The sequence below is a fragment of the Beta vulgaris genome, chromosome 4, assembly GCF_026745355.1.
Source record: "Beta vulgaris subsp. vulgaris cultivar EL10 chromosome 4, EL10.2, whole genome shotgun sequence".
Lineage (NCBI taxonomy): Eukaryota > Viridiplantae > Streptophyta > Magnoliopsida > Caryophyllales > Amaranthaceae > Beta > Beta vulgaris.
In genome coordinates this window covers 19,465,666-19,478,432 of record NC_079205.1, presented here as the reverse complement: position 1 = coordinate 19,478,432, position 12,767 = coordinate 19,465,666, and the positions used below count along the sequence as shown (strand labels likewise).

The 12,767-nt window shown below is 35.2% G+C and overlaps 1 protein-coding gene across 1 annotated transcript; it reads left to right on the top strand.

Moving 5' to 3' along the window:
• Positions 1-10,898: 10,898 nt before the first annotated feature.
• LOC104907525 (uncharacterized) lies at positions 10,899-12,560 on the top strand. Its single transcript, XM_010696465.3, has one exon. The coding sequence runs from the start codon at positions 10,915-10,917 to the stop codon at positions 12,142-12,144; it is 1,230 nt and encodes a 409-aa protein (XP_010694767.3). The 5' UTR covers positions 10,899-10,914; the 3' UTR covers positions 12,145-12,560.
• The last annotated feature ends 207 nt before the right edge of the window (positions 12,561-12,767 follow it).

The window sequence follows — 12,767 nt, the reverse complement described above, 5'->3', positions numbered from 1 at the left end:
GTGAGGCGCCTGCCATGGACGCCTCCACCATTGGTGGGGCGTCCATAGTGGACGCCTCCCCTGTTTTTTTAAAAAAAAATTTCAGAAAAAAGGGAGGCGTCCACCATGGACGCCCCACCACTGATGGAGGCGTCCATGGCAGGCGCCTCACCATGTGGTGGAGCGCCTGCCATGGACGCCTCCACCAGTGGTGGGGCGTCCATGGTGGATGCTCCCCTATTTTTTTTTTTAAAAAAAATTCAGATCTGTCAATGGTGGACGCTCCCATGTGGTGGAATTAATTTGACAAGAAACTGTAAATTTAACATTGGGTCCAGTTTATTCTTATTCAAACTGTATATTTCTTCTTCTCCATTATGATTCTGGAATTAATAAGATGATGCAACAATCTACAGTTTCTCCCCTATTTGAATAAGATGTAGTATAAATTTAAAACTTTTTAAGAGATGAGAGAATTTGTTATTTTGTGAAAGAAAAATACAATAATGTGTGAATTTTTTTTTTTTACCGGGTATAATGTGTGAAATTGGAGAAGAAGAAGATGGTGGTGGTGGTGTGGTGGTGGTGGTTGTGGTTGAGAGGAGAGAGAAATTGGTGGCGGTTGTGGTGGAGAGGAGAGAGAAAGTGAGTGAGTGAAGGGGAGGAGAGAAAAAAAATACAGGTATATAAATACGGTATAAAAATACCGTATTTAGGGCGTTACTAGGAAATACTAGGGCGTTGTTTAGCAAAGCCCTAAAGTATGCCTGAAAAGTTCGTTCCTCTAACAATATCAATTATAATAGGATTGTTTACATATTCTTAGTGTCAATTAGCTGAACCAAGCCCGAGCTTTTGGCTTGGCTCGCTCAAGACTTGGGCTTGACTCAAACTTGAGAGAACCAAGAACAGGCTCGACTTAAGTTTGAGATATGCAAATATAGGTTTTCTCGCTAGTTCTTTTATATTAAAAAGGTGGTTTTGGGAAAAATGTGTTCTTCCTTTGTTTTGTTTTTTTTACTTGTAATACTTTCTTAAAAGGAAAATAATTAAGAGAAGGTATTGGGTCAGACGTGTTTGACCATAATATTTGGTGGAACGACTTTCAATTGGTTTCAATTTTTTTCAGTTGGTCCATTATTTCTTTCAGTTGGCCTATTATTTCTTTCTGTTTGTCCATTATTTGTTTCAGTTGGTCCATTATTTCTTTCAGTTGGTCCATTATTTCTTTAAGTTGGTACACATATTACGAAACAAAGTTCAACTGAAACAAAACAATAACTAACTGAAACAAAACAATAACCAATTGAAACAAAAAAAATAACCAATTGAAAATGAAAAATAGGAAAAGAATGGAGACTGAGATTAAGAATTTCATGAAGATCTGGTTATTTGCAATTGGTTCAGCTTGTTACTCCTTGAGTTTATCCAGAATATTCCACATAAGAAATAGAAATTTATAAATAAATAAGAATTAAAGAAAGAGAAAGTGAAAAACAAACAAATAGAAATTTCTATTCTTTTGCCATTTTCCCCATTGATTGCCTTCAGGAGGGAGCTGGAAGAGGTGAACTTGATGAAAGCGTATCTGTGCTTACAGTTTTGACGGAGTTTTTCCGGGATGAAGAGGGAGGAGATAGGGCCATGAGGGTAGAAAATATCGAGGAGGATGTTGGGTTGATGTTTAATGGAAGAAAATCGATGAAGATAGTCTTAGTGGCTGAAGGTTGGGTGGAAGGCGGGCGTCTACATCGCCGGACAGTTATCCAGGGGTTTGGGTTTTGGTTTGGGTTTCTCTCTCTAAACGCTCTCCCTTCTCTCATCTCTCTCCCCAATGTATTTTTTCATTTGGGTCAGCCCGTCTGACAGTAAGTATTTGGTCAGACGGTCTGATCCAATACTTTCACAATAATTAATTACTTATAATATTTTTTACTTTTGCTTTTCTTTTCTATTTTTCTCCAATCACATGGGGTCCTTTCTATTTTTCCTCCTCTCTACCTTTCTTCTATCCAAATTTTGCATTGGAGTTGATGAAAAAAAAGTGTTTCAAGTAAAAAAAAGTCGGAGGAAGTATATAAAAGATGTTACTGACTCACGTGCTAGAAATAAGTCGACCTCAGAAATTTGAAGTCAATAGTGAGACTCCAGTAAAATGTGGCTTTTGACAAAAAGAAGTTTGTAAAAGGTGGTTTTTGAACAAAAAAAAGATGTTTAGAAGGTGGTTTCCGGTGAGTTTTTCTTTTCTAAAAACTGTTTTAGATGATTAGAGTAGTTGTAGTTAAAGTCGTGCATTTTCAAGCGTAAAAGTCCATATGATGCAATAGAAAAAAAAAAACAAAGAAGGTATGAAACTTTATTTTGTCAAAAACCACCTTATAAAAAAACTTGGCACAAAATCACCTTTTATAAACTTTTTTTTGTCAAAAGCCACATTTCAAATCTCACTTTTGACTTCAAATTCGACTTCCAACCTGGAATTTGAAGTCAAAAGTGAGATTTAAAAAGGTGGCTTTGAAAAAAAAAGTTTCTAAAACGTGATATTTTGTGCTAAGTTTTTTTATAAGGTGGCTTTTGACAAAAATAAAAGTTTGGAAAAGGTGATTTTGTGCCAAAAAAATTTTATGGTGGTTTTTGACAAAAAAAAAAAATGATGTTTTGAAAGGTGGCTTTCGACTAAATTTTTTTTAAAAAAACTTTTTTTTAGATAACTAGAGTATTGATAGTTAAAGTTGTGAATTCGCAAACGTAAAAATTCACATGATGCATTGAAAAAACAGATGAAGTATGAATCTAAAGGGCTTATTCGAGATTGCTAGCGATATCTAGTTTATGGTTTTATGATATCAAAGTTATATGGTATATTGATACAAGAGATATAATGAGCTTAAAAGTAGTCATGCTTATATAAAACATGTCAATTTTGAAACTTAAAACAACAAATGGTGACTAGGAGCTCGTTCTGGATCATTGTCAATTCCAAGTTTTATGAATGTAAAAGTTATTTTTTTCGGATTTTTCATCAGATATCCCTTTGATTTTTTAAAATTCATAGGATATCTCTGTAACTTCAAAAGTTCACCACATACCCTAAGGTTTGCGAAAAATGTACCAAACACCTTAGAGTATGAATACTCATGAGGCCCAATCCTTATAGTCTTTTTCTCTCATTCTCTCCATATACCTTACTGTCTCTTTCTCTTTCCTTCTTACATCATCTTTCCTTAAGCATTTTCTCACCTTTTCCTCCAACCATAATGATCCTCATTAACCTCTCTCTAACCATAAACATACTCCATCACAAATTTCCTCTTTCATTCACCCAATTTGTATTAAATTAAATTCTTCAAATAAATTTGGTTACTAAGTGATTACTAGAAAAGCATAATAATTAAATTAAATATTGATGCAATAATTTTGTATCAAAAAATCTAATAATTATGGAATTTCAAGTACGATTTGTAAATTAATTCGATAATTAATTACTTCAGTCGAATTATAATACAAACTAACCATTTTATTAAGCGCATACTGACTGCTTGAAATGTTCCATACATGTTCATACTGACCGCTCATATGTGAACTTGTCTACCTTGAAGAATATGTTGTTTTGCATATAGTTGTTTAAGTTTAGCTTTTGAATCCGCCCATTTTGAACAATAAAAGGCTCTACTATGTTCTCGCTTGACGATGCATTTTCATGTTCAGGTATATCTTAAAGAAATTCGGTTGGATCGTCTAAATTTCATATGTTTCTCATTCATCTTCAATGATCTTATTGTGCATTGTGATGCATGCCATCATTATTTCACCATAGCTCTTTACTCAAAATTAAAGCTAATTGTTGTATAATTGAAAATCGAGCCCGGGGCACTCTAAACACATGCTCAACATTTTTTCTAACACCCTCTTGGTGTTGGAAAAACATCCTATGTTTTGGGGTTTAGGTTAGACTTACGGTGGGGATGAATTACGCCCATTTAGAATAAATCCATCTGTCAAATAATATCACATATTATACGGGTTTCTATCCACATCATAACATACTTACGAAGCTTGACCATGTAAAATATCCTAAAAAATAGGAGAACGTTGCAACACATTTATATTCATTGAATGAGCCAGGCGTGCCAATAAACGAATGTCAAATCCATTGATGACTTGAAGCAACAACTTCCAATACTAGAGTGGCCAATTTGGATCTTCCTCGATACATTTCTTTTCATGCATCTGGACAATTTTCCAATTTTAGTGCATACAATCAATGCTTCCTATCATGCCTGAAAACCCACGACGTTCTCCTACACGAACGAGAGAATGGACATCCTCCGGTGTAGCCTTTCTTAGGTATTCGCCTGAGAATTGTGATATGACTTCGTCGACAAAGTGTGCAAAGCATTCAGTTGACGTGCTTGCACCCAATTTAAGGCTCTTGTGCCATATGCCAACATCCTCATCCCAACAGTACAATTCTGAAACTGTGAGGCACCAAATCTTCTTCTGGCATCTCGCCTCTGAGAATATTTGTCGCTTGTACTAACCTTTTGGACAATGCCAAGAAAAGCATGTCTCTGGATTCCAAACCTTCATCAAAACATCTCATCACTGTACAGCGACTCATTACTAAAAGAATCTTCGACTAGGAGTTCGTGTGCGCTTTCACGATCTCTAAGCATGACCTTCCTCTTCTTCTTTGGGGCCTCGGGCTGGTGAAAAGGGGAAACAAAAATGACTTCATCGCATCTTCAACTATTTGTGGTGCCTTAGATTCCTGTATATAATTGAGTAACATGAAATCATAATCATCATCAAAATTAGAAGAGCTTGAATCAAAGGCCATTTTGTGACTCACTGCTAGGGGATATTGTAACGCCCCGACAAATTTACATAACCTTAATCGTCAGCGGAAGCATAACTTAATCATGTGGGTTATGGCCCACAAATAAAATAGTAGCCTAAAATATAAAATTCACTATACAATTACTCATCGCAAGATAATACTTGTTTATCCATTATACAAAGTATCTTAAAACTCCATAACGCAGTATAATAGTGATCCACAACTGTTCTTCCATACCTAAAACATAATACAAAACGTCGTGAGCCGAGGCTCAGTAACATACTACTCTAACATCGTAAATTCATTTCACATCATTTTAGTTAAAAACAAGGAGAATAGAATAAGTAAAATTTCACAAACATATCATATCAGGTTACATTACCTTCTTTATCATGTTCATCATCATATATATTTTACTTTGGTAACTTGGCTAGTACAACGGAAGGGACGTCTCCCCAGAACATAGTAACATCATAAACGGAAGGCAGCCACCCGAGGACAAAAGCCCTCACTAAACGGAAGGTGGCGTTATTTGCACAAAATGCGCGGTGCCACCCGAGGACAATAGCCCTCACTAAACGGAAAGTGGTTAACCGGCCGGAAGGTACGTGCACGACCCGGGATAACAGAATACTTGCCAAGAACTCTTTTCACTTGAATTTATCATGTTTCATTGGTTTTAAGCATATCATCATCATCGTGAATAATTATATTCTTTCATTTCATATCATAACATCATCATCATCATCATCATTTCATAGCATCATATCATCATAACCATCATAAAACATTTCATTTCCCGCAATCCATAAACAAAAATATAATATTAATCATGATCATAAAACATACTTCGAAGGGGAATGCGGGTGTTAGCAGTAGACGTTACCTGAATTCCTGCTTACCAACCATGATAGCCGGGGGAGGCTTGTAATATCCTTTATCTTCCTTAATCTATTCAAGAATAATTTTATTAATGAACATTTCGTTATTTAGCTTTTAAGCCTAAATATTAGTTAGCGCTTATTAAGGTCATAGCGGTCATTATAACGTCGTAAAGGCTTCCTTAAAGGTCATTATTTCTTAATCGTTAATAACTTTGTTCAATTAAGGTGAGTCTTTAACAACCACTTAATGAAATAACTCATTTAGCTATATTTTTAGAAATTATCGAAACTCATATTATATAACCTTTCGAGAACATAACATTATTCTAGTTCATAGTTAATAACTAATTAGTCGTCCAATAATAACTTAATTAAGTTTAAGGTTATAATGGATACATTAACATTATTTTAATATTATTTAGTCATTTAAAACTAACAAGTCAAGTAACTAATTATTATAAGTGAACTTAAGGATTAGTGAAGTACTCATAACTTAAACTTAATTATAAACAACAAGCTTAATGAATTATTTTTAGTTAGTTTTAAACAACTCAACTAGTTTTAGAAATCATGAATTATAACCCAATAATAGATTTTAGTAATTAAGTTAGGTGGTTTAGTGAAACCAACTAAATCAGTCCACTAAAGCTCAATATACTAAAGTAACAAGATTAACTTAAATGACTTAGCTAAGTAAATCAGATTATAAGCCCAACATTATACTTAACTTAATAAAACTAACATAACTTAATAAAATGCTAGATCAGCTTTAGTTTAACTCAATTAGTCCATCTAATAATAAGTAGCTTAGCTAATATTATAAAAAGTCAGATTTGAGCCCAATTTATGTACTTACAACAATTAAATTGAGTTAGTTTAAATTTAACTAATAAAAATCAGATTTTTGAAACCCAACTAATCCATGCAATAATTAAACTAAGTTGGTTTAACTAATTTGATTTGGGCCCAATCTAAACTAACTTAGCCATAGGTGGTAATTTGGGCTTGCATTAACATAAAACTTAAAGTCAGTTTATAAGAGGGAGGAATAAAAAGAGGTGGTATTATACCTCTGCTCTCTTGGAGCAGGACGACCCAAGACAGGGCAGCACCCTTGGCGAGTTCCGGCGAAGATGCGGCGACGGCACGGAAAGTCGGCGGGCCCACAGAACTCCGGCGGCGGCGAAAAGCTCGAGCAGCACCAGCGCGCGAAGAGGAGCGTCGAGGAGAGAGAGCGACGAGGAGAGAGAGTGCGTGAGGAGGAGCGAGAGCGAAGCTCCTGGCGCGGCGGTCTCCGGCGAGTGACAGCGAGGTGACGGCGGACTGGGCGCGACGCAGGTGGCGTGCGCAGTGGCCGACGGTGGTCAGTTGTGGGGGGCGAACCAGAGGAGTGAGAGAGAGAAAATGGGGTTTTTCTTGTGGGTTTCCTTTAGTCACAATTTCAATTTTCCGGTAATTTGTTGACAGAACTTTCTGATTAGAGAGAGAAGAGAGGATGAAGGTTGTTGTTGGTGAGTTCTTGATGTTGAATTTCCATGGCTATTTATAGTGGAGTTTGGAGGTTTTAAAATCAGTGGTTGGGAGGAAGATGGTGAAGTAAATAATCTGAATTTGTCAACTTGAAGAAGTTTTGGTGAGGATTGGTGACAGATTTGACTGAAGAAGGAGAAGAGAGTGAAGGCATGGGTGCCAAATGGACAAGGTAGGGTGAGGAAGAAGGCACCATTAATGGGGATTGACCATAGCTTTATTTTCTCCTTTTCCTTTTTATTTTGCAAACCCAAAAATCAGAAATTTATCCCTACTATCACTTATCAACGTGACTTAGCAAAAATTTGGGTGAAATGTTGACATTTTGTATTTTAAGTGAATTACAACTACATTAGCTTTCTTGTTTAACTCATGAAATCGAATATTATAAATTATCGTCATAACTTAAGTTGGTAAATTTTTATGTTAAAAAAAAAATTCTATAATCATTAGACGTTGCTTAATTAGTGGAACGAATAAAATAAAATATGTTCTAACTACATTATTATGTTAATTATTCACTTAAGTGTGTTTAAGATTTTTAGGATATTACAGATATGTTCATAATAATTGTGGGAGTATGATATTGACTCTAAATATGAGAATATTGGTGTGGACACTCAAGTGAAATAAAATCCCCTTTTTATAGACAATGATTGATGAAGGATAAGATTTTCTAGGATATGATATTGATATGATTACTGTGTTTGGATCCTCTAGAGTTATAAAATAACTATACAAGGTAGAGTTTGAGCAATATCAACCATTGAATAAAAAACCAATGGCTCATATATTCTCTTTCCAAAATTTCCTCTATCTTTTCTCATCAAAATCCACCTAATTTTTCCCTCGATCAATAATCCAATATAAACCCTTGATTTTAAAATATATGGTTCAAATTCAACTCTACCTTGTAGAGTTTCACTAAAACTCTAGAGGATTCGAACTCGATATGATTACTATGGTATAAAATAAGATTTCCCAAGATTTTGTTGATGTAAAAGATAAGATTTTATTAGTGTGACTGGTATAAGATAAGATTTCATGATATTTTATTGATTGGTACAAGATAAGATATATGTATAAAGATAATATCTTTTATCTTTTTTTGTGAAAATATAACATAATCTTGAGTTTTTATGATAGGTAAACTAGAAAAATTCTGAATGACATCTACTAATATTATATAATAAGAATTTATATATTACAAACATTACAACTACTACAAACATTTATTTAACATTTAAGCTTTAAACAATTCCAGGACATTAATGTAATACTAATCAACACTATCTATACTTTAATTCCTCGGTCAATTATTATACAATTCTTTCTCAGTGCTTATTAGAGATGGTTTAGCCTCTAACATAGTTAATTACCTAAATTTCTTCTCCTCTTCTCTTTACTTTTGCCTCTGCTCATGCCGCTCCTACATAAATTGAGCATTTTTTTCTCCCACCTAAGAGAACCTCCAATAGTTGGGGTGCAGGACTTGCTAGCAATTAAAAAAATATAGGGCAACTAGCTTAACCACTGGAGTAGGTTGCTGATTTTTTTTTTTTGCTTAACAACTTAGCTGAACTAAGCAAATTTGCCCAAGCAAAAGTATGTTGGGACATGCTGATGTTGTGGAGAGAGACAAACAACAAGCGCAAGTATCACTGCATTGCTGAAGGCAGGAAATGATAAAGGTGACGTACACGCACCTTTGGAATGGTGCAAATGCTCCATCAAAACAAAAAGTGGGATGGCCCACATGCAAAAAAAATTCCATTGCAACATTATTTTGATTACTTTGTTCAATTTTCATTATTTTTGTAAAGGTGAGTATTACACCATAACGGATAATTTTGTAATTTATTTTTTAAATAAATTTAAACAGTAAATATTTTGTGTATATATAGTAGAGAAATTGAGAATAAATTTATTTCCAATTCTAAATTCTTCTTTCTACAAAAAAGTTATCTTACTTCATTTCATTAGTAAAGTTCCACATTCTATAATATGGACAATTCACAAGATTATTATGCTCAATACTACTCCTACTTGGAAAATTCTCCCAATTTAGATAATCAAAAAATCCCAAAATCAACCCAGACTGTTTCACAAATCTCCAAACTTCTCCAATTCGTTCAACTCCTCTACATTATAATAATCAACATCACTCATTTCCTCTTGACTCGCAAATTTATTACCACCCCGGATACTATCAGCCACAAAATATTATGTCGGTTAATCCTCCAATGAGGCCAAACTACTACTCTCGCGCTCCGTATCCCCATGAACCATATACAGTTCATGATAATTCAAGAAGGGAAAACTTTGGAGGTAGTAGCGTACACCAAGATTTCGAAACTCCAGGTTCGGGTAGTGAGCCTCAAACTCCTCAACATGAAATCAGTGAAGAGGACAACATCGAAGTGATCGAAAAAAATAATATGAAAGGGAAGGGCAAAGGTGAAAAACGGGTCAAGTGGAGTCCAATACAAGATACAAATTTGTGCTTTGCTTGGTTACAACTTCGTATGATGGTGTAAAGGGAACTGATCAATCGTTCAATAATTACTGGGAAATATTGTGGCTTACTACAACCAATATAGGAAGGAGGGTCCGGTAATGACCCTAAATCATTGGTACAAAATGAGTGTCGATGTTTCCAAATTTATTGGTTGTTGCATACAGGTGGCAGATAGACACCCAAGTGGTCATGATGATGATCAAATCATGGCTATGGCCTTGGATCTTTGGACAAGTCGTTACGACAGGAAATTTGCTTATTTACATTCTTGGAAAATTCTTAAAGAGCAACTGAAATGGCAACAATTTGCAAAAAAGGAAGATCGTTCTTCAAAGAGAACAAAGAATTCTGTCTCTAGTACGTACACTTCATCATCCTCAAACCCGGATGCTAGCGAAAATGATAATGTTGTTGAGGTTATGGATGTTAGACCACCAGGTCAAAAGGCAGCTAAAGCAGCAGCAAGAGGTAAGGGAAAGGCAAAGAATAAAAAGACTAATCCAGAAGCTATGGAAACCTGGAGCAAGTTTGAAAAGCTCCAAGCTAAAAAGAAATTCATTGTATGAAGAACGCATTCGTGTGCAATATTTTGAGCTTCTGTGTAAGGACACTTCAAACTTGGACGAAAACGCTCAAAAAAATCATGAATCAGTGTGCCAGTACATTAGAACTAAGTACGGAATTTAATTTAAACTAATATTTTAGTAATTGACTTTATGCTATGCTTGATTAATATATAAGTATTTGTATGGATCTTTATGTAATAGTCCTATTAGTTATGTTTACTTAGTATCTAATTGAAAATCTTTATGTAATGGAAATTAATAGTTTGGATATAGTGGATGGAATCTAGCGGTTTGGATTTAGTGATTGGAAACTAGTCGTTTGGATGTAATGGTTGGAAACTAGCCGTTTGAAATTAGTGATTGGAAACTAGCCGTTTGAATTTAGTTGTTGGCAACTAGCTCTTTGGATTTAGTGGTTGGAAACTAGCCGTTTGGAATCAATTTTCTCTCTATATATATAGGTCATTTTCATTGTAAAGATTCACAACTCATAGTTCATCTCAATTTTCTCTCTTTATACCTACATTATTAATCTCCTCAAAATGTCTGATAATCCAAGCTCATCAAATAATAATACTGATTGGACGAAGGAGATGGATGATGAATTTTGGGACGACACTAACGAGCAAATGGGGCTTTACTTATATCAACAAATTTTCAAATCCGCCTAGATCAATCGTTCCCCGGGATCGTGACGGTGGTGCAGCACGCCTCTATCGAGACTACTTTTCTCCTGAACCCGTATATCCTATGTCAACGTTTCGAAGACGGTTTAGGATGAGGAGGGAACTGTTCATGCGTATAGTAGATGCACTTCAAAGTAAGTCACCATTTTTCAAGCAAAGGAGTGATGCAGCTAATAAAGTACGTTTGTCTCCACTTCAAAAATGCACCGCAGCTATTAGCATACTTGCTTATGCAACACCTGCTGATGCTCTTGACGAGTATATTAAAATCGGTGAGAGCACTAGTATTGAATGTTTATTTAAATTTTGTCTTACTATTATTGAAGTTTTTGGAGGGGTTTACATGAGAAATCCGACTTATGATGATGTTCAGCGACTGCTAAAGTTGCATGAAGAGTGTCATGGTTTTCCTGGCATGCTTGGTAGTCTTGATTGCATGCATTGGGCTTGGAAAAAGTGTCCGGTCGCATGGAAAGGTCAATACACACGAGGTGACTACGGGCATCCTACAATAATGCTTGAAGCAGTCGCCTCGGTGGACCTTTGGATATGGCATGCATTTTTTGGTGTGGCTGGTTCGAAAAACGACCTTAATGTCTTGAGTAGATCAAACTTGTTTCAGGAGAGTTTACAAGGAGTTTCTCTTGAAGTTCATTTCACTATTAATGGTAGTGATTACAATATGGGGTACTATCTTACAGATGGTATATATCCTGAATGGGCTACATTCGTTAAAAGCTTCCCACACCCTCAAGACCCCAAAAGAATATGTTTGAAACGTAAACATGAAAGTGCAAGACAAGATGTGGAGAGAGCATTTGGAGTACTTCAAGCCCGTTTTGCAATAGTTCGTGGACCATCACGGTGTTGGCATAAAAGTAAACTTCACGATATTATGGAAGCGTGTATTATATTGCATAATATGATTGTTGAAGATGAGAGACACACATACTCGCGAAACTTCCCCGACGATGATTTTTCACCACATGTTGTTGAGGACGTTCAACATGGACATGCTCAAGATTTTCAAGCATATCTCCCAAGGGATGTAGCCATCCGGGATAGACAAATGCATCATCAACTCAAAGCGGATCTTGTCGAACACATTTGGACACGTTTTGGAAGCCAAGATGATAATTAATGTGTTGTTTTTAAATTCCTAATTATTGTTGTTTAAATTCCTAAATATGCTGTTGTTCTTTTCCTTCAAAAAATTTCATGGCTTTGTAATTCAAGCATATTTTCAGATTTTTAATTAATTTTTAATCGACTTTTTTTTCACAAGACGTATAATTTTTTTTTTCCAATTTGTGTTTTTATTTACTCTTTTATAAATTTTATATGTACTAAAATTTTATCTACAATTTAGTTCCAATTAATAATAAGTGAGTATTGTGTCAAAAATAAAATACAAAAGATGAATGACAAGTGGGACCTACTCAAGCTAAATGGAGTTTGGCTAAACCATTGGAGGTGTTTTGGCTTAAAGTATAGTTTAGCTAGATAAATCTAGGTGGCACTTTAAGCCAAACTCCATTTTGTTTACCATTGAAGTTGCTCTAATGCCTTTCTCTTGACATTTCATCTAGGGATTGTGTAAAGGAGTCCAAGTTTATGCTCGAAGAATTAGCAGTTTCCTTAATCTTCTTCTATCTTCTTGATGCCATTAGGTGATTTGTCTTGACTTTCCTCATTTTCACTATTTGGTTCGGATCTTTTGCTACTTCCCTCACTCTCAGATTGTAATAATTTTTCGGGGTACAC

Coding starts and splice junctions, on each gene's coding strand:
- LOC104907525 (XM_010696465.3), top strand. CDS start 10,915: ATGATGAATTTTGGGACGACACTAACGAGCAAATGGGGCTTTACTTAT.